A 25,029-nucleotide genomic window follows, 5' to 3' on the forward strand; every position below is an offset into this window, starting at 1 on the left:
AAGATCTCTAATAATCATCTGCCTATACTGTGGTGGAAAAATGTTTAGGCCCTGGCCGGTTGGCTCAGTGGTAGAGCGTCAGCCTGGCGTGCAGGAGTCCCAGGTTCGATTCCCAGCCAGGGCACACAGGAGAAGCGCCCATCTGCTTCTCTACCCCTCCCCCTCTCCTTCCTCTCTCTCTCTTCCCCTCCAGCAGCCGGGGCTCCATTGGAGCAAGGTTGGCCTGGGTGCTGAGGATGGCTCCATGGCTTCTGCCTCAGGCGATAGAATGTCTCTGGATGCAACAGAGCATCGCCCCTTGGTGGGCATGCCGGGTGGATCCTGGTCAGGCGCATGCGGGAGTCTGTCTGACTGCCCAACTTCAGAAAAATACACACACACACACACACACACACACACACACACACACACAAAAAGAAAACTGTTTAACAATATTTTCCAACTTTGCTTATTCCTTCCTTTTTCTTTTTTTGTGTGGCAGAGACAGAGACAGTCAGAAAGAGGGACAGATAGGGACAGACAGACAGAAAGGGAGAGAGATGAGAAACATCAATTCTTTGTTGCAGCTCCTTAGTTGTTCATTGATTGATTTCTCATATGTGCCTTGACCGCGGGCCTTCAGCAGACCAAGTAACCCCTTGCTGGAGCCAGCAACCTTGGGTCCAAGCTGGTGAGCTTTGCTCAAACCAAATGAGCCTGTGCTCAAGCTGGTGACTTCGAGGTCTCGAACCTGGATCCTCTGCATCCCAGTCCGATGCTCTATCCACTGCGCCACCGCCTGGTCAGGTGCTTATTCCTTCTTTTTACAACAAACTGGAATTGTCATTCTATCTTCTTTATTTAGCCTCTTTATAAATGTTCTGAGAGTCACCTAGATATGTTCAGTGGTTTCATTCTTGGCTAGCTGGTTCCTTAGGTTCTGGGTAGGCCCTTACTCACAACAGTAATTCCAAATCAAAATAGTTCTTGGCTTATTTCATGAAGACAGCTAATTAAATTAAAGTTTATATACAAAATTGGTAACATCAACTGTGCTAAAAAGAACTGAAACCAGAGAGGGCAAGATCTTGTCTAACTCAGCAACAATTTCCTCACATATAACCCAGGACAGCGAGTACAGGGAAGAGAGAACCCAGTGGCTTTAGTCATTCATTACTTTCCCTGAATCCTGGTTCTGCAACTTACCAGCAAGTCAAGCAAGTCACTTAATGCTTATGAGCCAGCCTGTTTCCTAATCAATAAAATGGGGATATTATCACCTTGAAAATTTATTGCAAGGATTAAGTTAAACATAAAATGCCACATTCAGTATAGGCATTTACTAATGATCCTGATTCTCATTCCTTTCTCTAAATATAGTCTTCTTGCAGTCAACACTGAGTGTCTTTTATTTTATTTTTTATTTTTTTACAGAGACAGAGAGAGAGTCAGAGTGAGGGATAGAGAGGGACAGACAGGAACAGAGAGATGAGAAGCATCAATTATTAGTTTTTCGTCGTGCATTGCGACACCTTAGTTGTTCATTGATTGCTTTCTCATATGTGCCTTGACCATGGGCCTTCAGCAGACCGAGTAACCCCTTGCTTGAGCCAGCGACGTTGGGTCCAAGCTGGTGAATTTTTGCTCAAACCAGATGAGCCCACGCTCAAGCTGGCGACCTCGGGGTATTGAAGCTGGGTCTTCCGCATCCCAGTCCGACGCTCTATCCACTGCGCTACCGCCTGGTCAGGCTATTTTTTATTTTTTGTATTTTTTCTGAGTTGGAAACGGGGAGGCAGTCAGACAGATTCCCGCATGTGCCCAACCGGGATCCACCTGGCATGCACACCAGGGGGCGATGCTCTGCCCATCTGGGGTGTTGCTCTGTTGCAACCAGAGCCATCCTAGAGCCTGAGGCAGAGGCCACAGAGCCATCCTCAGCACCCAGGCAAACTTTGCTCCAATGGAGCCTTGGCTGCGGGAGGGGAAGAGAGAGACAGAGAGGAAGGAGAGGGGGAGGAGTGGAGAAGCAGATGAGCGCCTCTCCTGTGTGCCATGGGCGGGAATCGAACCCGGGACTCCTGCATGCCAGGCCAACGCTCTACCACTGAGCCAACCGGCCAGGGCTGAGTGTCCTTCTTTAATTTTATTTATTTTTTTTAAATTGATTTTAGAGAGAGGGAAAAAGAGGGAAGAGAGAAGAGAAAGAAGTATCAATTTGTTGTTCCACTTATTTATTTACACACTCATTGGTTGATTCTTCATGTGCCCTGACTGGTGATTGAACCCGTAACCTTGGTATATTGGGATAATCAATTGAGCTATCTGGCCAGGTGAGTGTCCTTCTTTTAAATGATGTCATTACGGTCCTTCCTATCACAGCAATTCTGCTGGTACATTTTCTTTTTGGTGGAACATTAATTAGCTCAAAGTATTTGGGTCTTTTGGCTCTTACCGTGTAAAATGTTTGCTCTCTTCATGAACCTCCATCTCTGAGCTTTTAAATTCATTTAATTCTTTTCTTATGGCAGCCTGTGGAGTAAAAACAAAAATGTTTCAACATTTTCTGTCTCCTCTGGTACAGCAGTGTGATCTGCCATCCATTCTCTATTGTGCTTAACTTTGTGAGTCACTGTAACCCACAGCAGTAAAGCCAGAACAGGGAAAGAAGTCCAGTCAACACATTGGGTGAAGCTGAGCCTGACACCATCTCCTAATAAACTTATAATCTTTGGTTAAATCAAAAACATTCGAAGAGCTTAAAAGAGATATTATAGCTTCTAGAGTTCCTACAGCATCTAAAAATGCTTTTCCTGCCTGACCTGTGGTGGCGCAGTGGATAACGCATCGACCTGGAAATGCTGAGGTCGCCGGTTCGAAACCCTGGGCTTGCCTGATCAAGGCACATATGAGAGTTGATGCTTCCAGCTCCTCCCCCCTTCTCTCTCTCTGTCTCTCTCTCTCTCTCTCTCTCCTCTCTAAAAATGAATAAAGAAAAAAAGGAAAAAAAAAAGAAAATATACTTAAAAAAAAAATAAAAATAAAAATGCTTTTCCTGTTTAAAAAATGAAATATGGTAATTACTAAAACACTGCTACTCCCTCCAACCAACATATCCGCCATTAAAAATAAATTTTTTTCCTTCCAAATTTGTATACTGTGATGTAGCAAGGATTATATTTTCTTCCAGTTTTGGTGGTGGTGGTTAGTCATTTAAGTTTTGGTTTATACATCTTGGCATTTTGTATCTTGATTACAAATTTAACATTACATTAAAAGTAGAAATCTTACGTGCGGTTCCTTTTTCTAGTTAGTGTCTTTTTTTTTTTACAGAGACAGAGAGAGAGTTAGAGGGAGAGATAGGGACAGACAGACAAGAAAGGAGAGAGATGCAAAGCATCAATCATTACTTTTTTGTTGTGACACCTTAGTTGTTCATTGATTGCTTTCTCATATGTGCCTTAACCGCGGGGCTACAGCAGACCAAGTAACCCCTTGCTCGATCCAGCGACCTTGGGTCCAAGCTGGTGAGCTTTGTTCAAACCAGATGAGCCCATGCTCAAGCTGGCGACCTCGGGGTCTCAAACCTGGGTCTTCCACATCCCAGTCCGACGCTCTATCCACTGCGCCACCGCCTCGCCTGGTCAGGCTCTAGTTAAGTGTTTTGCATAAGGAGAGAGAGACAGACCTTGTCAGCAGGGGTCAGTTTGGTCCAAGGTTTGTCGGCTCGCCGGTCATAATCCTGAGCATCTGTTACCTCCACATATTCATTAAACCTCAGAATCTTCCGGGCAAGTAGTTCAGCCACAGTTGGCCTTTGACTGAGCTGAAAGAAATGGAGCCTCTTAGTTGACTATATCAGAAATCAGGTATCAATCATGCATTCCAAATGCCTCTAAACCAGTGCTTCAACCTTTGCTGCACACTGGAATCACATGGTCACATGGGGACCTTCAGACGCTATTGATGCCTGGGTCCATCCCCAGAGATTCTGGGTATTGAAAAATTTTTTTTAAGCTCCTAAAAGCACAACTAAGATTGAAAACCACTGCTATAAACCAGTATAAACAGTATTACCAGTGCTCAAACCTTAACATGCATACAAACACTTGGGGATCTGGTTAAAATGTAGATTCTGATTAAGCCGGTCTGCATCTCTGACAGGCTCCTAGGCAATGCTAATGCAGCTGGTCCATGGGCCAGCACATTTTGAGTAGTAAAAGGATTAGAGCTGGCTATAAACTCATACATAATACAATTAGAAAATTTATTTTCTTGTTTTAAAATTTTTTTTAAAGATTTTATTCATTTTAGAGAGGAGAGAGAGAGAGCTAGAGAGAAAGAGAGAGAGAAGGGGGAGGAGCAGGAAGCATTAACTCCCATATGTGCCTTGACCAGGAAAGCCCAGGGTTTCGAACCTGCAACCTCAGCATTCCAGGTTGATGCTTTATCCACTGCGCCACCACAGGTCAGGCAAGAAAATGAATACATTTAATACAAAAGCAATATCTCATGGGTAATGTATATTTTTATTAAAAAAATTTTTGTGTGTGTGACAGAGAGAGACATAGAGAGGGACAGATGGGAAAAGACAGACAGGAAGGGAGAGAGATGAGAAGCGTCAATTCTTTTTTGTGGCTCGTTAGTCGTTGATTGCTTTCTCATATGTACCTTGACCGGGGCAAGGGATCACTCACTCTCATGGGCAATTTTTTTTTTTAATTTTTAGTGAGAGGTGGGGAGGCAGAGAGACAGACTCCTGCATGTGCCCCCACCAGGATCCACCGGGAAAACCCACTAGGGGGTGATGCTCTGCCCATCTGCAGCTCCGTTGCAACCATAGCCATTTTTTTAGCACCAGAGGCAGAGGCCATGAAGCCATCTTCAATGTCTGAGGCTGACTTGCTTGGGCAAGTTGAGCCATGGCTGTGGGAGAGGAAGACAGAGAAAGAGAGAGAGAGAGAGAAGTAAAAGGGGGAGGGCTAGAGAAGCAGATGGTTGCTTCTCCTGTGTGCCCTGACTGGGAATCAAACCCAGCACATCCACAAGCCGGGCCAACACTCTACCACTGAGCCAACCAGGGCCCTCATGGGTAATTTAAGGGTGGATTTTCTTTAAACATGAACAATGTCCAGGATACTAGATTCTGCAATAATTATGACTCAAGATTGCACAATCAGGTGTCCTGCTCAATCTGAAGGCATCAAGTCCAGCTGTGGCCTCTAGCTACCCTATTCTATCAAGAATAATTCCTCTGATTCTGGGGAAGGGGAGAAGTGGGAGAAATCAGGAAGAAAATGTTTAGATCCCTTACTTTCCTGGGCATTCTTATGTTTTAAGAAATATCTGGAGAACTCAAACTAAATCAAATTTACAGGAGGCAATCACAAACTGTTATGGTGAGAAGGAAAAGAAAAAGGTATTAATACCAGAGTTTAAAAGCTAATACCTGTCTGATACAGATAATATTCTACCCTAATTGATTTGGGACAAGGGAAAAATACTAGTTGGTTTTTCATACTTTTCAGATATAACTAACGGTCAGTTCAGTTCTTTCCCTGATTAGAAAATAACCACGGATGTGTGTATATGTGTGTGTGTGAATGCACAATACGGGGTAAAGGATATGCTGTGGAACTGGGTATCTGAACCTGTATAATTATGTTAACCAGTATCACTCCAATAAATTCAATAAACAAAATAAAATAACCAATTTGCCTCACAGAACTGAATGCTACACATTCTTCCTTTTACCATTTCTGTACTTCAACAGGTTTCAGAGTCTAAATCAAAACCCAAAAATAAGGCAAAATTTTATGCATTTATTGAGCACCTTCTTGTGCCAGGCTTTCTTTCAATAGTAAAAATGAAAAAAAAAATGCTGTTAATGCTGTGTTTTCTGTATTTGCACATGCATTCTACTTTCACAACAATCGATGGCAATTCAAGTCAAATAATTTCTTTCCAATCAAACAGGTCATTCAAATATAAGACAGGCACTCAGCAGACAGACGGAAACCAAACACTGGGGCACCGTACCTTTCTAGTGAGCCGACGTTTAATCTCTCGTTTTTCTGCTTGACGATCAGCTTCATTTTTAGCTATAGTTGACAGAAACAATAAATATTACTTCCCAGTGGCAATCTGCACATCAAGCTTTTCACTAATTACAGTGCAGACATTTCTTGCAGGCTCCAAGTCAGAATAACATGAACTTTGGGGATGGCTAACCAGGACAATTCTCTTGTCATCTGGTATAGTCAAATACGCAAGAGAAAGGGCAGCCAAGTGTGGCACCAATCCGGCTCGTGGCCTGCATTTTTACTGCCCAGGACCTGAGACTGGTTTTTACTTTTTTAAATGATTACATTTTGAGTGGTTTGATAAGTACCTAAATAGTAGCTTCCTTCTGTTTTTCACCAACAGAGCTCAAAGTATTTACAATGTCCTTTAAAAAATCCTTTGCAGGTAACCACTTAAAAAGGAGAATGGAGATCACACTAAGTTTTGTGTGATATGTCTATAAAGACTCCGACACTTTAAAATTTACTAAGTGATTAAGTTGCATATATCCCAAATTTTTTTTGTATTTTGTATTTTATTTTTATTTATTTATTTATTCATTTTAGAGGAGAGAGAGAGAGAGATTGAGAGAGAGAGAGAGAAGGGGGAGGAGCAGGAAGCCTCAACTCCCACATGTGCCTTGATCGGGCAAGCCCAGGGCTTTGAACCAGCAACCTCAGCATTCCAGGTCAACGCTTTATCCACTGCACCACCACAGGTCAGGCCTGTATTTTTTTTTTCTTCTGAAGTTGGAAACAGGGAGGCAGTCAGACAGACTCCCACATGCGCCTGACCGGGATCCACCCGGCACGCCCACCAGGGGGTGATGCTCTGCCCATCTGGGGCATTGCTCTGTTGCGACCAGAGCCATTCTAGCGCCTCAGGCAGAGGCCACAGAGCCATCCTCAGCGCCTGGGCCAATCTTGCTCCAATGGAGCCCCGGCTGCGGGAGGGGAAGAGAGAGACAGAGAGGAAGGAGAGGGGGAGGGGTGGAGAAGCAGATCAGCGCTTCTCCTGTGTGCTCTGGCCGGGAAACGAACCCGGGACTCCTGCACACCAGGCCGACGTTCTACCACTGAGCCAACCGGCAGGGCCGCATATATCCCAATTTTGATGACAGAATAGCGAAGGGACGGGTCAAACTGAGCATGCCCACAAGTAACCCTACAAAATCTCATCATCTTTGGTGTTGAGGGTTTTAGGGCCAAATTTCACCCCACAATTTGGAAAAATAAATCTGTACTAGATTAGAATGCTATTTCAGGAAGTTAATTATGCACACAAAAAGAAAATAAATACATGGTCTTATTTTGTAATTTAGAGATATGAAAGTCTTAAGAGATGAAAAAGGCAGGAAGTCAGCTGCTTTTGGAACTTGCTTTGAGCCCAACCCTCAGATTCCACTAGGAACAGGACGGTCCCCTCCAAATGCACAGCCACTACTCTACTTCCTTGGAGACGGAGACAAGTTGGGCAGTATCTACCACACACTGGGGAATTCTCCTAAATGCCCAAGGTAGTCTCAAGATACCGTGAGAACATTAAAACAAAATTTTCTATAGTACTTCAGTACATGAAACAATACCACAATGATACCTTATAAAGAAAGTTTGAGGGAACTCTGTTCTTTTAGGGGAAAAGCTATGAATAGTCCTTCCTTGACTGAAACACTGTCTCCTTGGCCCTCGCAGAAAATGTTTCTCTTTTCTGTTATGTATACTAAAGGCAGAAATATACAAAGAAAATCTATACAACTTTATTTCTATATCTGTACTCACGCTGTAGTATATTTCGCTGTTCAAGTTCTTCTGGTGTTGGTCTTTGACTTAGTCGTCTAAAAAGATATAAAAAAGAGTATTGTCTATGTTAAACCTCCCAACTGTGTTTATAAAGATTTGTTTTGGTTTTAGTTTACATTAGTTCCTACATTAGCAAGAAATCAATAAAATTTCAAACTGTTTTCATATTTCATTTGTTTATCTAATTCCTGTTTATGAAACAATTTTCATTGAAAATATTCATACAGATGATATAATCATTAAAAAAATTGTACATGTAAACAGGAGGCCGTGATTCTAGTTCTAGGTCTGAAGTCGACAAAAAACTATAACTACCAAAAAACTCAGACCCTGAGTGTCCTCATCTGTAAAATGAAAGTTCGGACTGGACTGGTGGCTCCCAAACAGATTTGCTCCTTTAGCACATCTGTTAAAAACAGATTCTCAAGAAATATTAGCAGAAATTCTGATTAAGGAAACCAGAATAGGACTGAAATTTTAAAATTCGGTCCCCTCTGTCAAATGTTTGATGAAGTTTCTCATTTCATTCATAGTTCTCAGATATTACTAATGACAACATGTCATTTCTATCACTTCTTGGCCTTTTGGCTAAGATCAAGTGTAGAGCTCTGGTCTCAAAAAAAGTTATTCTTTTTCTTTCTTTTTTTTAGAGAGAGAGAAAGAGAGCAACAGGAAGTGAAAGAGGAAGGAGAGAGATGAGAAGCAACCTGTAGTTGTATCACTTTAGTTGTTCATTGATTGCTTCTCATATGTGCCTTAACTGGGGGGCTCAAGCTGAGCCAGTGACCACTTGCTCAAGGCAGTGACCATGAGATCCTGGTCAAACCTCAGACCTCAGCATCTCAGGTCGACACTCTATATATTGGATCACCACTGGTGAGGCAGAAAGTAATTCATTTCTTACTTTTAATTAATACTTCACAGATAGTATTTTATAACCACATACTCATAACTCTTTAGGTCGCTGGCTTGAGCAAGGGGTTACTCGGTCTGCTGAAGGCCCCTGGTCAAGGCACATATGAGAAAGCAATCAATGAACAACTAAGGTGTCGCAATGAAAAACTGATGATTGATGCTTCGCATCTCTCTCTGTTCCTGTCTGTCTGTCCCTATCTATCCCTCTCTCTGACTCTCTCTCTGTCCCTGTAAAAAAAAAAAAAAAAAAAAATTTTAAATATAAAAGCAAAAGAATGCCAAGGATTGCTGGCAACCAGGAGAGAGACATGGAACAAATTTTCCTTCGGAGCTTTCAGAAGGAACCAGTCTTGCCAACACCTTGATTTTGGACTACTGGCCTTCAGAACTGTGAGAGAGAAATTTTTGTTTTAAGCCACTCAGTTTACATGGTAATTTATTACTTCAGTCCTAGAAAACCAATACTATGGTGATAGACGTGTTTATTACCAATATTCTGATGATGGTTTCATTAAGTGTACACATGTCAAAACATCAAATCATGCATTTTATTGTATGTCATGTATATCTTAATAAAGCTGTGTTTTTCATTTATTTATTTATTTTTTTATTTTATTTTTACAGGGACAGAGAGTCAGAGAAAGGGATAGATAGGGACAGACAGACAGGAACAGAGAGAGATGAAAAGCAACAATCATCAGTTTTTCGTTGCCATTGTGACACTTTAGTTGTTCATTGATTACTTTCTCATATGTGCCTTGACCGCAGGCCTTCAGCAGACCGAGTGACCCCTTGCTTGAGCCAGCAACTTTGAATCCAAGCTGGTGGGTTTTTTGCTCAAACCAGATGAGCCCACGCTCAAGCTGGCGACCTCGGGGTCTCGAACCTGGGTCCTTCCGCATCCCAGTCCAACACTCTATCCAGTGTGCCACTGCCTGGTCAGGTGGCATTCTTTCGCTTTTATTTATTTATTTATTTATTAATCAATTTTTTAAAATCAATTTTTAATTTTTTTAAAATTTTTATTTATTCATTTTAGAGAGGAGAGACAGAGAGGAGACAGAGACAGGGGGAGGAGCTGGAAGCATCAACTCCCATATGTGCCTTGACCAGGCAAGCCCAGGGTTTCGAACTGGCGACCTCAGCATTTCCAGGTTGACGTTTTATCCACTGCGCCACCACAGGTCAGGCATTCTTTCGCTTTTAGACGCACTACTCCAATCTCTGCCTCTGTAGTCACATAGCACTTTCCCTGTGTGTCTGTGTCTCTGTTCAAATTTCCCTCTTCTTATGAGGACACCAGTGATTGGATTAGAGCAGGGGGTCCCCAAACTACCGCCCGCGGGCCACATGCGGCCCCCTGAGGCCATTTATCCGGCCCCCGCCGCACTTCCGGAAGGGGCACCTCTTTCATTGGTGGTCAGTGAGAGGAGCACATTAACCATCTCATTAGCCAAAAGCAGGTCCATTGTTCCCATTGAAATACTGGTCAGGCCCTGGCTGGTTGGCTCAGCGGTAGAGCGTCGGCCTAGCGTGCGGAAGACCCGGGTTCAATTCCCGGCCAGGGCACACAGGAGAAGCGCCCATTTGCTTCTCCACCCCTCCGCCGCGCTTTCCTCTCTGTCTCTCTCTTTCCCTCCCGCAGCCAAGGCTCCATTGGAGCAAAGATGGCCTGGGCGCTGGGGATAGCTCTGTGGCCTCTGCCTCAGGCGCTAGAGTGGCTCTGGTCGCAACATGGCGACCCCCAGGATGGGCAGAGCATCGCCCCCTGGTGGGCAGAGCGTCGCCCCATGGTGGGCGTGCCGGGTGGATCCCGGTCGGGCGCATGCAGGAGTCTGTCTGACTGTCTCTCCCTGTTTCCAGCTTCAGAAAAATGAAAAAAAAAAAGAAATACTGGTCAGTTTTTTTATTTAAATTTACTTGTTCTTTATTTTAAATATTGTATTTGTTCCTTTTTTTTTTTTTTTTTTTTACTTTAAAATAAGGTATGTGCAGTTTGCATAGGGATTTGTTCATAGTTTTTTTTATAGTCTGGCCCTCCAACGGTCTGAGGGACAGTGAACTGGCCCCCTGTGTAAAAAGTTTGGGGACCCCTGGATTAGAGCCTACCCTAACCCAATAGGGCCTCATCTTAGCTTGATTAGATCTACATAGATCCTCCTTTCCAAATAAGGTCACATTCATAAGTATCAGAGGTTTTATCTTTTTTGTAGGGATACAACTCTACTCACTACAATCTCCTCCACAAAATCTCATTTTCTTTTATATTCTGCTTTATATCACTATGTTAGTATTAATTTTTTTTTTTAAGTGAGAAGCAGCGGGAGGGAGAGAGACAGACTCCCGCATGCACCCGATCGGAATCCACCCAGCATGCCCACGAGGGGGCGATGCTCGGCCCTTCTAGCGCTTGAAGCAGAGGCCACGGAGCCATTCTCAGCACCTAGGCCAACTTTGCTCCAATGGAGCCTTGGCTGCGGGAGGGGAAAAGAGAGATAGAGAGAAAGGAGAAGGGGGAAGGGAAAGAAACAGATGGGTGCTTCTCCTGTGTGCCCTGGCTGGGAATCGAACCTGGGATTTCTACACGCCGGGCTGATGCTCTGCCACTGAGCCAACCAGCCAGGGCCAGTATTAATTTTTAAAAATTTTATATAGTCATATATTATGCACTCTTTTTTGGTCTCACTTATTTCACTTAGCATAATTACTGAGATCCAGCCATGCTGTGGCATTATAAATAGTCCATTCCTTTTTCACTACTGTGTACTATTCCATCACACGACTATACCACATTTGTTCATCCTTTTCCCTTTTGATGCATAATTCTGTTTTGTTTTTGGCTATTAAAAATACTAGTTAATGGAATGGCTGGATCATAGGTGGGTGTATGTTTTTTTTTGTTTTTTTTTTTTACAGAGAGACAGAGAAAGGGAGTCAGAGAGAGGGATAGATAGGAACAGACAGACAGGAACGGAGAGAGATTAGAAGCATTAATCATTAGGTTTTGTTTGTTGTTGTGTCTTTTTTGTATTTTTCTGAAGCTGGAAACGGGGAGAGACAGTCAGACAGACTCCTGCATGCGCCCGACCAGGATCCACCCGGCACGCCCACCAGGGGCGATGCTCTGCCCCTCCAGGGCATCGCTCTGTTGCGACCAGAGCCACTCTAGTGCCTGGGGCAGAGGCCAAGGAGCCATCCCCAGCACCCGGGCCATCTTTGCTCCAATGGAGCCTTGGCTGCAGGAGGGGAAGAGAGAGACAGAAAGGAAGGAGAGGGGGAGGGGTGGAGAAGCAGATGAGCGCTTCTCCTGTGTGCCCTGGCCGGGAATCAAACCCGGGACCTCTGCACACCAGGCCGACGCTCTACCACTGAGCCAACTGGCCAGGGCCAATCATTAGATTTTTGTTGTGACATCTTAGTTGTTCATTGATTGCTCTCTCATATGTGCCTTGGCCGTGGCCTACAGCAGACTGAGTAGCCCCCTGCTGGAGCCAGAGACCTTGGGTCCAAGCTGGTGAGCTTTGCTCAAACCAGATGAGCCTACGCTCAAGCTGGCGACCTCGGGGTCTCGAACCTGGGTCCTCCACGTCCCAGTTTGATGCTCTATCCACTGCGCCACCGCCTGGTCAGGCTGTATGTTTGATTTTTAAAAAATAAACTTAAAAGTTGTTTTTCAAAGTAGGTCTATTATTTTACATTCCCATCACCAGTGTATGTGATTCCAGCAGCTTCTCATTCTCAGCAACTCTTGGTATTTTCAATCTTTTTTTTTTTTTTAATTTTATTTATTTATTTATTTTTTACAGAGACAGAGTGAATCAGAGAGAGGGATAGACAGGGACAGACAGACAGGAATGGAGAGAGATAAGAAGCATCAATCATTAGTTTTTCATTGCGCGTTGCAACACCTAGTTGTTTATTGATTGCTTTCTCATATGTGCCTTGACTGTGGGCCCTCAGAAGACTGAGTAACCCCTTGCTGGAGTCAGTGACCTTGGGTCCAAGCTGGTGAGCTTTTGCTCAAACCAGATGAGCCCGCACTCAAGCTGGCGACCTCGGGGTCTCGAACCTGGGTCTTCTGCATCCCAGTCCGACGCTCTATCCACTGCACCACCGCCTGGTCAGGCGGTATTTTCAATCTTAAATTGCAAAATGTTAGTGATCTTAGTGGACTTGTAGGGTATCTCATTATGGTTTTAATTTTTATTTCCCTAGTTACTAATGATGTTGAGCATCTTTCAATATGCTTATTTGCAATCTGTATACCTTCTTTGGTGATATGTCTATTGAAATCTTTTGCCCCCCCCCTTTTAAAATTGGGTTGTTTTCTTTTTCTTTTTTTTTTTAAACTATATCTTTTTTTTAAATTTATTTTATTTTATTTATTCATTTTTAGAGAGGAGAGAGAGAGGGAGAGAGAAGAGAGACAGAGAGAGAGAAGGGGGAGGAGCTGGAAGCATCAACTCCCATTTGTGCCTTGGCCAGGCAAGCCCAGGGTTTCAAACCGGGACCTCAGCATTTCCAGGTCGACACTTTATCCACTGCGCCACCACAGGTCAGGCCCTTTTTCTTTTTTTACAGGGACAAAGAGAGAGAGAGTCACAGAGAGGGATAGATATGGACAGAGAGACAGGAATGAAAATGAGAAGCATCAATTATCAGTTTCTCATTGTGACACCTTTGTTGTTCATTGCTTGCTTTCTTGTATCTGCCTTGACTGCAGGCCTTTAGCAGACCGAGTGACCCCTTGCTCGAGCCAGTGACCTTGGGTCCAAGCTGGTGAGCTTTTTCCTCAAACCAGATGAGCTCGCGCTCAAGCTGGCGTCCTCGGGATCTCGAATCTGGGTCCTTCCGCATCCTAGTCCGACGCTCTATCGACTGTGCCACTGCCTGGTCAGGTGGGTTGTTTTCTTATTTATTATTTATTTTAGCAAAAGAGAGAGAGACAGAAAAGGAGAGCAATGAGAAACATCAATTCTTTGTTGTGGCACCTTAGTTGTTTTTTCATATGTGCTTTGAATGGGGGTGAGGGAGTCTCCAGCTGAGTCAGTGACTCCTTGGCTCAAGCGAGCAACCTTGGGCTCAAGTTAGCAATCATGGGGTTATGTCTATGATCTCACGCTCAAGCCAGCAGCCCTACACTCAAGCTGGTAATCCCTTACTCAAGCCAGATGAGTCCTGTGACCTTGGGCTTTTTTTTTTGTATTTTTCTGAAGCTGGAAACGGGGAGGCAGTCAGACAGACTCCCGCATGCACCCGACTAGGATCCACCTGGCACGCCCACCAGGGGGCGATGCTCTGCCCATCCGGGGCGTCACTCTGTCACGACTAGAGCCACTCTAGCGTCTGGGAAGAGGCCAAGGAGCCATCCACAGCGCCCAGGCCATCTTTGCTCCAGTGGAGCTTTGGCTGCGGGAGGGGAAGAAAGAGAGAGGAAGGAGAGGGGGAGGGGTGGAGAAGCAGATGGGCGCTTCTCCTGTGTGCCCTGGCCGGGAATCGAACCCGGGACCTCTGCACGCCAGGCCCACACTCTACCACCGAGCCAACTGGCCAGGGCCGACCGTGGGCTTTTGAATCGGGGTCCTCTGTGTCCCAGGCTAATGCTCTATCCACTGCGCAATCACCTGGTCAGGCTTGTTTTCTTATTGAGTTTGGAGAGTTCTTCATATATTCTAGATATACGACCTTTATCAGATACATGGTATGAAAATATTTTCTCCGAGTTTGTGAGTTGTTTTGACATTTTCTTTTTATTTATTTATTTATTTTTATTTTTTATTTTTTCATCTTTTCTGAAGCTGGAAACAGGGAGAGACAGTCAGAAGACTCCCGCATGCGCCCCACCGGGATCCACCTGGCACGCCCACCATGGGGCGACGCTCTGCCCACCAGGGGGCAATGCTCTGCCCATCCTGGGGGTCGCCATGTTGCGACCAGAGCCACTCTAGTGCCTGAGGCTGAAGCCACAGAGCCATCCCCAGCGCCCGGGCCATCTTTGCTCCAATGGAGCCTTGGTTGCGGGAGGGGAAGAGAGAGACAGAGAGGAAAGCGCGGCGGAGGGGTGGAGAAGCAAATGGGCGCTTCTCCTGTGTGCCCTGGCCGGGAATCGAACTCGGGTCTTCCGCACGCTAGGCCGATGCTCTACCGCTGAGCCAACCGGCCAGGGCTGTTTTGACATTTTCTTAACAGTGTATTTCAAAGAATAAAAAATTAAAAAAAAATTTTTTTTTCATCTTTTCTGAAGCTGGAAACAGGGACAGACAGTCAGACAGACTCCCGCATGCGCCCAACCGGGATCCACCCGGCACGCCCACCAGGGGCGACGCTCTGCCCACCGGGGGCGATGCTCTGCCCATCCTGGGCGTCGCCATGTTGCGACCAGAGCCACTCTAGCGCCTGGGGCAGAGGCCACAGAGCCATCCCCAGCGCCCGGGCCATCTTTTGCTCCAATGGAGCCTTGGCTGCGGGAGGGGAAGAGAGAGACAGAGAGGAAAGCGCGGCGGAGGGGTGGAGAAGCAAATGGGCACTTCTCCTATGTGCCCTGGCCAGGAATCGAACCTGGGTCCTCCGCACGCTAGGCTGACGCTCTACCGCTGAGCCAACCGGCCAGGGCAAAATTTAAATTTGTATTAAGTATCATTTATCAATGTTTTTCTCTTAAGAATCATGCTTTTGAGATCATATCCAAGAATCTGCATCTGACCAATATTGTTCTGGAAGTTTTACTGTTTTAGCTCTCATTTTTAAGTCTATAATCTATTTTGAGTGAATATTTACATATGATGCAAGGCAAGAATTGGTTATGTTTGTTCCAGCACCATTTGTGGAAAAGACCATCCTTTCTCAATGAAATTGTTTTTATATCTTTTTCAAAAATGAGTTGTACAGATATGGGTGGGCTTATTTCTAGGCTCTATATTCTGTTCCCTTGATTTATTTGTCTATCTTTATGTCATAATAATATCATTCTGTTTTGGTTACTTTAGCTTTATATCTTAATATTATCAAAGATCTCCATTTTTAACCAATTCCTAATTTTGACAGTCTTTTGCTGACAATCAGAGGGCCATAGTTTCACATTAAAATTGACATCTTGGCCAATGTCACAGCCAGGTCTAAGAGAAGAGAGGAAAATGTATTTTAGTTAATGGACATCTTTAATTACTTTGTAAGTTAATATGTCAAGAGTTCCACCCCCTTTTTCTCATTCTACCAAAATACACATCTGAGTTGGGCAAACACCTGGTTACATACCTCGACTCTTCTGTGTATTATATGTGCAGGAAGTTGGCCTGTATTTAGTTTCTCTGTACTTTTGGTTCCAGCTGACTTGGAAAATATACTAAGACTTTGAAAGGAGGCAGTTACATGGAACATGTATAATAGATATAAATGTGGATGTGATCTTTAATTGGGCTGGCATCTTATGCTTGAGCAACTGGATAAATGACAGAAGACTCTTGCTGTCCTGGGAACCACCTGAACTCTCAAAAACTTAAAAATAAAACAAAACATATTTATATTGACTATCTTATAATTTAATTTCCAAATTCATTTTTTTTTTTTCTTTTCTTTTTTTACAGAGACAGAGTGAGAGTCACTCAGAGAGGGATAGACAGGAACAAATAGGAACGGAGAGAGATGAGAAGCATCAATCATTAGTTTTTCATTGCGCATTGCAACACCTTAGTTGTTCATTGATTGCTTTCTCATATGTGCCTTGACCGTGGGCTTTCAGCAGACTGAGTAACCCCTTGCTGGAGCCAGCAACCTTAGGTCCAAGCTGGTGAGCTTTGCTCAAACCAGATGAGCCCGTGCTCAAGCTGGTGAGCTCGGGGTCTCGAACCTGGGTCCTCTGCATCCCAGTCCGACACTCTATCCACTGCGCCACCATCTGGTCAGGCTTAATTTCCAAATTCTTAAGAGGATATGTAATTGTATGCAATAGGTATTTTTAAAAATTATGCTTTTTTTTTTTTTTCTGAAGCCAGAAACGGGGAGAGACAGTCAGACAGACTCCCGCATGTGCCCGACCGGGATCCACCCGGCACACCCACCAGGGGGCGTCGCTCTGTTGCGACCAGAGCCACTGTAGCGCCTGGGGCAGAGGCCGAGGAGCCATCCCCAGCGCCCGGGCCATCTTTGCTCCAGTGGAGCCTCGCTGCAGGAGGGGAAGAGAGAGACAGAAAGGAAGGAGAGGGGGAGGGGTGGAGAAGCAGATGGGCACTTCTCCTGTGTGCCCTGGCCGGAAATCGAACCCGGGACTTCTGCACGCCAGGCCGACGCTCTACCACTGAGCCAACCGGCCAGGGCAAAAATTATGCTTTTTTTTTTTAAATTATGCTATTTTTAAAATAAAAAAAACACCAACAAAAAGATAAGTGAATGCTTTACTAGAAAATAAGTCTCCAACCTAACCAGGTGGTGGTGCAGTGGATAGAGTGTCAGACTGGGATACGGAGGACCCAGGTTCGAAATGCCGATGTCGCCAGCTTGAGCATTGGCTCATCTGGTTTGAGCATGGGATCATAGATATGACCCCATGGTCGCTAGCTTGAAGCCCAAGATATAACTGGCTTGAGTCCAAGGTCACTGGCTTGGGCAAGGGGTTACTCGTTCTGCTGTAGCCCCACGGTCAAGGCACATATGAGAAAGCAATCATGAACTAAAGTGCCACAATGAAGAATTGATGCTTCTCATCTCTCTCCCTTCCTGTCTGTCTGTCCTTCTCTCTGTCTCTCTCACTGTCTCTGTCACAAAATAGAAAAGGAAAGAAGTCTCCAACAAAAAAAAAGAAAAAAAAAAAGTAAGTCTCCAACTATGTACTATCATAATCAAATCAAAATGTATTCTAACCAAGGGCCTACCGGATCAGTGTGTTCCCAATCTGGTGCCGTATTTCATTCCACTCTTCTTTGCTTTTTCGGGGCCAAGAATTCAAGTTCAACTCTGGTTCAGTGGGTCTGTGGTTCAACTTCATTGCCAGTGTGTCTTTCCTTTTCACTTTGTTGGCCAGAGAACCTATGCACAAGAAAAAAAAATGTTGAAGCTAATAAAGGCTCAACCTCACCTGGTTGAGATTTAGGCAGGAGTCTGAACAAATAATATTTTATCTCCCAGCTTCCTACGTGGCCTCCAACCATCCAGCTACCACAGATGTGGGGGTAAAGCTAAAGACATCTAAAAATCTCTGCCAGATGGACTCAGATGGGCTTAAGATATCTTCTTTCTACCAGTCCTCTCTATTTTTCTCCTTAGTAAGAAGTGCTACAGAAGAGAATCTAAGCATGGGACAGGTTCCTAAATTGCAACAAAAAGATATTCACACTAACATACCTCATAAAATTCCTATTCTTTTTCCCCCCCACTGATTTGAAAGAGAGAGGAAGTGGAAGAGAGAGAGAAGCATCAACTTGTTTCACTTAGCTGTTCACTCATTGGTTGCCTCTTGTATGTGCCCTGACTCATGGGGGACTGAACACACAACCTCAGTGTACCAAGACAACACTCTATCTACTAAGCCATCCAGCCAGGGCTAAAATTCCCATTCATTTCTTTTTAAATTTCTATTTATTTATTTATTTTTTTGAGAGAGAGGGAGAGAAACATCAACTCAGTGCTCCACTTAGTTGTGCATTGATTGCTTCTCATACTTGCCTGGACTGAGGATTGAACTGCTAACCTTAGGCTCAAGCCAAGCCAGCAATCTCTTGCTCAAGCTGGTAATCTTGGGTTCAAGCTGGTGATCTCAGGTTTCAAACCTGGAATCTCAGTGCTCTGAGTCGATGCTCTATCCACTGTGCAACTACCAGTCAGGCTAAAATTCCTATTTTTAGGGCTGTTTTCCTACTTTAAGAAATCAGGATTCCATTGTTCATATCTGTGTACATGAACATGTTTTTTTTGTCCTTTGTCCCATGAATACAGTAAACTCATTAGACTAAAAGAGAGCATCACTCTGTCTTTTTAACAGAGCCCAAATACCAACTTTCCTCTCCACATTCTTTTATATCATCAAGGTAAATAACTAAAAAAGTTAAAAACAGATGAGCCCTGGCTGGCTGGCTTGGTTGGTTAGAGCATCATGCCAGTATAGAAAGGTTGCTGGTTTGAACACAGGTCAGGGCACATATAGGAACAGATCAATGTTTCGATCTAGGGCACATATAGGAACAGATCAATGTTTCAATCTGTCTGTCTCTCTCTCCTTCTGCCCTTTCCTCTCTTCTAAAAACAAGAATAAATAAATAAATAACAGCTTCAGCGGTGGTGGCATGGTGGTTAGAGTGTCGGCCTAGGATGCTGAGGTCCCAGGTTCTAAACCCTGAGGTAACCGGCTTGAGAGCATGGTCATCAACAGGATCCTGGGGTCACTGGCTTGAGCCCAAGGTTGCTGGCTTGAGCATGGGATCACTGACTCAGCATGGATGAGAAGCAATCAATGAGCAATTAAAGTGATATGACCGACCAGGCAGTGGCACAGTTAATAGAGCGTCGGACTGGGGTGTGGAGGACCCAGGTTCGAGACCCCGAGGTTGCCAGTTTGAGCGCGGCTCATCTGGTTTGAGCAAAAAAGCTCACCAGCTTGGACCCAAGGTCGCTGGCTTGAGCAAGGGGTTACTCGGTCTGCTGAAGGCCCACGGTCAAGGCACATATGAGAAAGCAATCAATGAACAACTAAGGTGTCACAACGAAAAACTGATGATTGATGCTTCTCATCTCTCTCCGGTCCTAGCTATTCCTCTCTCTGACTGTCTCCTCTCTCTGACGCCGTCTCTGTAAAAAAATAAAAAGTGACACAATTATGAGCTGATGCTTCTCATCTCTCTCTCCATCCTCTTTCCCTTCCTCTCTACCTCTCTCTCTCTCTCTCTAAAAAACAAAACAAAACACACCAAAGAATGATGAAAAATCTGAATGACAATCTACTTGGCTCCCTCCCTCCGGCTTGTTATAACAGTGGGAGTATCAGAGATAAGAGTCCTTTGTAAGCCAACATTAGTTAGTCCGATGACTGGATGGGAGAAGGTGCCTGTTTCCATATGTCTTCATCTTACACGTGCTAAGACCAGCAAGTAGCTTTTTTTTAAAAAAAGATTTTATTTATTCATTTTAGAGAGGGGGAAGGGAGGGAGCAGGAAGCATCAACTCCAATATGTGCTTTGACCAGGCAAGCCCAGGGTTTCGAACTGGAGATCTCAGCATTCCTGGTTGATGCTTTATCCACTGCGCCACTACAGGTCAGGCCCCCAGCAAGTAGCTTTATCTGTAAGAGAATTTTCTCCTCTCTTTCCCTCCTTTTCTTACTATTCTGGCTTTCATCTTCATCCTCTTCATCTCGGTACTGAATGGGACCTTCCGAGTCTGAGTCGCTCTCCTTCTCTTCCTCTTCCTCCTGCAGACACTGTGGTAGTTTAGGAATGACTGAGGTAGGTGGTATGTCTTCACTGAATGTAGGTGGATGGGTTTGTTCCTCTTCTTCATCGTCTGGACTAACAAATTAACAGAATTATATTTTCCTTTCAGAAACATAAGGGACAATAACTGATTTTAAAGGCAAAATACTGAATATCTATAGAAAAATTCATGAATAAAATAATTTAGAATTCCTTCCTTTAATTTTAACAATCTTGTTAAGAAACTCTTTAGCAGCTGTTAATCTAAAGGCTCTGGGTTCAAATCCTAGCTCTACAACTTATGTACTAACTTGTAAGTTATTTTTCTGTAAGTGGGAATGATACCTACCTCACTGGCTTGCTATGAGGATGAAAGAGACAAATTTTACACTAGTTTCTGGCATATAGGGCACTGACTGATCTACAAGGCAGGTGCAAGTGGGCTTTGGTCTGGTTAAAAGAGAATACTAATATTGCACAGCATCTAACACTGTTCTTGGCTCATAGAAGATATTTAATACAAATATTTAACCCATTTCCCTTTGGCTTAACAATGCAGTAAGACAAAATGAAAATCTAAACCCAGGAAATAAAGAGAAGTAAAGATGAAAAATAACTTCCCGCTTTAAACTCTGAAGGCATAAAACTATTACTTAGTCTACCTTCTAAACGGTCTCTTTCCAGGCTGTGAAATAAATATAACAGCAAGCACAAAGGTTATGGCAAAATAAATAGCAAGTAGGATGCTGCAACAGCTCTATAACAATTCTAGTTAGTAAGGTACATCTGCAACTTGCCGAAAGGTGTTAATCTTCAGTTGCAATTTGTTGGAATTTTAAAAAGTTAAGAGTAGGTGTTAGTACTGATGCTGGTGTGAACAGATTATTCAGTGTTTGGGGACAGATGAAGGAGAGAATAAGGTGACAAGTTCCAGTCTGTGGGGCTGGAATGCTAAGCTGTTTTTCAGAGCTCCCTTCTTTTCCTCTAGACTTCTAACTGCCCCTTTCTACCCAGCTTGTGTGCCAGGCACTAGTGCTTTCAGATTTGTCTAATTTCTTTCTCACAAAGCTATGTAAATATGCATTATTCCTGTTTACAGATTAGACAACTAGTGTATGCCCACACCACCCTGAACATGTCCGATCTCGTCCGATCTCGGAAGCCAAGCAGGGTCAGGACTGGTTAGAACTTGGATGGGTGACAGATTAGACAACTAGAGAGCAAAAAGGTTATATAACATACAATACTACAAGTTAGTAATAAGAGGTAGAGCTAGGGTTTGAAGCCAGAGCTATCTTTCTCCAAACTCTTAAGTACTATGTATCAAAAAAGTGGTTTTTTTAAAAAATTGAATTATTAAGGTGAAAAATACAGTGGTTTTAATTTTCAAGTACAAAAGTTTATAATTTTTGTATTATTATGAAATTGTCTGCCATGGAAAAAATATAGACATCAGCAGGGTAAACAAACAAAGCCCAAATTCTAGAACATGTCTTATTTGTTGAGTATTCTTACTTTAAATTTATTCACATTTTCTTTCTATAAGTAATTTTTTTTCCTAAGGAGGGCTAACTAGGAAAGGAAAGAGGAAACGAGAGGCAAGTTTTAAAGGCACTCACACTTTCAGCATTTCAATAGTGATGGGAAGTGACCTGGTACGACCCAGGGTATTGCTGTCCTCAGAGAAGCTGTCACTGTGCTCGAAGAGCAGAGAGTGAGCTCTGTGAGAGCCCTCCAGGGAAGGAATCACCGGAAGTGGGCTAGTCAGGGCCTGCTGGATGCGGATATGCAGTGGGAGTGCGGGCAGCCTACAGGGTATGTAGGGCTCCCCGAAGCTGTGGTCCAACATCCTCTTGGGTACTTCCTTTTTCTGGTCTTCCTGCTGAGGGACCTCTTGGGGTAGATCTAAGGAAGGTGCAAACTCAATTTCTGGCACCACTTGAAAAGTCTTCACAGGGAATGGAGGGGAACGTGGGGGTTCTGGAGGTATATGAGTAGGAAGTGGGGGGGATGGAGAGGGAGGTGGGATCATCAGTAGCTGTTCGGAGCCCACAGAGCATGTGCTCTTCTCTCTCTGATCACTTGGTGCTTTTGTGGTGGCGGTGGCTGACTCCAAGGTGGGTACCAAGGTGGAAGGAATGCCTCTCTTAGGTGGTAGGGGTGGGGATGGTTTTGATAACAATGTACCACTGTTTATTGCTGGAAAAGAGAGAACAACACCTCAATTTAAGATGGTTTTACAATGCTCTGGGGGGCCAGCCCAGGGCCTAGAGTTAAGAGCTGGCTCAGTCTTAATCTGTCAGGCAAAATATAGCATTCCATGGCTTTGCCATTCCCTACATATCTCATTCTAAAACAAAATTTATATTTAAATAACTATGAGGCCTAATAAATGTATAGAGGTATAGAAACACCATTACCTTAATACCCTAATAAGAAACGTCTTACTTCTTTAATAAGAAATATGACAATTTAGCCCTGTCTTGTTGGCTTAGCAGTAGAGCATTGACCTGGTGTGTGGAAGTCTCAGGTTTGATTCCCAGTCAGGGCACACAGGAGAAGCGCCCATCTGCTTCTCCAAACCTCCTCTTCCCCCTTCTCTCTCTCTCTCTCTCTCTATTCTCCTTCTGCAGCCATGGCTCAAATGGTTTGAGCAAGTTGGCCCTGGGTGCTAAGGATGGCTATTTGGCCTTGCCTCAGTTGCCAAGCAATGGAGCAATGGCCCCAGATAGGGAGAGCATTGCCTGGTAGGCATCTTGTCAGGTGGATCCCAATCAGGGAAGCATATGGGAGTCTCTTTGCCTTCCCGCCTCTCACTTAAAAAAAAAAAAAAAAAGAATTTTTTATTACAATCTTGGTGTAAAGTTAATAAAAATGGAGATAGAAAAAAAGCAAATAAGTTTTCTTATGTTTAACAGTACTCATTAAAAATTTTAAACATGGCCCTGGCCGGTTGGCTCAGCGGTAGAGCGTCGGCCTAGCGTGCGGAGGACCCGGGTTCGATTCCCGGCCAGGGCACACAGGAGAAGCGCCCATTTGCTTCTCCACCCCTCCGCCGCGCTTTCCTCTCTGTCTCTCTCTTCCCCTCCCGCAGCCAAGGCTCCATTGGAGCAACGATGGCCCGGGCGCTGGGGATGGCTCTGTGGCCTCTGCCTCAGGCGCTATAGTAGCTCTGGTCGCAACATGGCGATGCCCTGGAGGGGCAGAGCATCGCCCCATGGTGGGCGTGCCGGGTGGATCCCGGTTGGGCGCATGCGGGAGTCTGTCTGACTGTCTCTCCCTGTTTCCAGCTTCAGAAAAATGGAAAAAAAAAATATTTTTAAACATGCCTGACCAGGTGGTGGCACAGTGGATAGAGCATTGGATGGGATGCGGAAGACACAGGTTCGAGACCCCGAGGTCGCCAGCTTGAGCGCGGGCTCATCTGGTTTGAGCAAAGCTCACCAGCAAGGACCCAAGGTCTCTGGCTTGAGCAAGGGGTTATTCATTCTGCTGAAGGCCCATGGTCAAGGCACATATGAGAAAGCAATCAATGAACAACTAAGGTGTCACAACAAAAAGCTGATGATTGATGCTTCTCATCTCTAACCGTTCCTATCTGTCCCTATGTATCCCTCTCTGACTCTCTGTCTCTGTTAAAAAAAAAAAAAATTGAACATGTTGACAGCAATAAAGAACAAACACTATCAGATACTGTTACCCTAACCTGATAAGCAGTGATATCTAGGTTTCTTAGCTCAATATTACAAAACTGTCAATAATGACATCTTGGATTTTCATAGCAAATGCAAAGGCCTTTGAAGAAGTCAAAGTGCTTTCTATCCTTGACTTCATATTCCCCTTGGGTAAGAGATTACTGTTACCATTTTACAGAAGGAAAAACCACAGGAGTCAGATAAATTGTCCAAGATCAGACTATAAACTGGCAAAGGCTCAGCTAGTTCCCAGGTCTCATTATTGGGCTATATCCTCTGGATCTCATTGTATTTATTTTTATTCGTTCCACTTCTCTTATTGTCCTATATGCCCAATCCCCCATCTCCACTCTCCACTACACTATGGACTCCTTGAAGACAGGACAACCTCTTATCTCCATCAACATATCCACAGGGTTGGGCACAGTGCCTGGCACATAGTGGGTCCTCATACATGTTAATTAGATGAGGGGCCCCTACCCTATATCATGACAGTATGTATCCCCAGATGATCCTCCAAAGCCCACAGTGACTCAGATGTTGATTGAGCATAGTCCTTTAAAGTGCTCCAAATGGCCTTTAAGAAATAGATCATCACATTACACAGGGGCAAACCTTGTAAAATAAATAGCTTTCCTGATCACCAACCTCTAAACCTTTACTCAAACTCCTCTTTTTGGTCCCACCAATTGTTTTCACATGATTCCATGTCTCAAGGTTCCCTGAAATAAAAATTCTCTTGCCTTAAATCCCATTCCATGGGCAGCAAAGTAAAAGGCTAGGTAATCTGATGTTTTAATGTCACACATCATAAGTATATTTTTAAAGGGATTTGTTAGAAAAACATTGCATACACATAAGAAAAGATAAAAAATGTAAATTTTAGCATCAGTGGAGGAGATTCTTTTAGGCAGTCTGGACTTTGCTGCTTCTCTATTCTTTTTTTTTTTATTAATTTTAGAGAAGAGAGACAGAGAGAAGAGATAGAGAGAAAGAAAGGGGGTGAGAAACAGGAAGCATCAACTCCCATATGTGCCTTGACCAGGCAAGCCCAGGGTTTTGAACCAGCGACCTCAGCGTTCCAGGTCGAAGCTTGATCCACTGTGCCACCACAGGTCAGGCGCTGCCTCTCTAAAAATAGCAGTTAGCTATTCCAACTACAACAAAACCCACCTATGACAA

The 25,029-nt window shown here is 44.1% G+C and overlaps 1 protein-coding gene across 5 annotated transcripts in view; it reads right to left on the reverse strand.

Annotated features, from left to right (window-relative positions):
- The window catches only part of PHACTR4 (phosphatase and actin regulator 4), a 108,172-nt gene that overhangs the window by 3,000 nt on the left and 80,143 nt on the right, over positions 1-25,029 (reverse strand). For all 5 annotated transcript variants that reach the window (XM_066269904.1, XM_066269905.1, XM_066269903.1 and 2 more), the window contains 7 exons: positions 21,772-22,351; positions 20,064-20,248; positions 17,624-17,777; positions 7,821-7,876; positions 6,019-6,080; positions 3,668-3,805; positions 2,435-2,511 (listed from right to left, as the gene is read on the reverse strand). In XM_066269904.1, coding sequence (XP_066126001.1) covers positions 2,435-2,511; positions 3,668-3,805; positions 6,019-6,080; positions 7,821-7,876; positions 17,624-17,777; positions 20,064-20,248; positions 21,772-22,351 — 1,252 coding nt within the window. The remainder of the gene's footprint in view (positions 1-2,434; positions 2,512-3,667; positions 3,806-6,018; positions 6,081-7,820; positions 7,877-17,623; positions 17,778-20,063; positions 20,249-21,771; positions 22,352-25,029) is intronic.

Source organism: Saccopteryx bilineata, chromosome 3 (genome assembly GCF_036850765.1).
Source record: "Saccopteryx bilineata isolate mSacBil1 chromosome 3, mSacBil1_pri_phased_curated, whole genome shotgun sequence".
Classification (NCBI taxonomy): Eukaryota; Metazoa; Chordata; class Mammalia; order Chiroptera; family Emballonuridae; genus Saccopteryx; species Saccopteryx bilineata.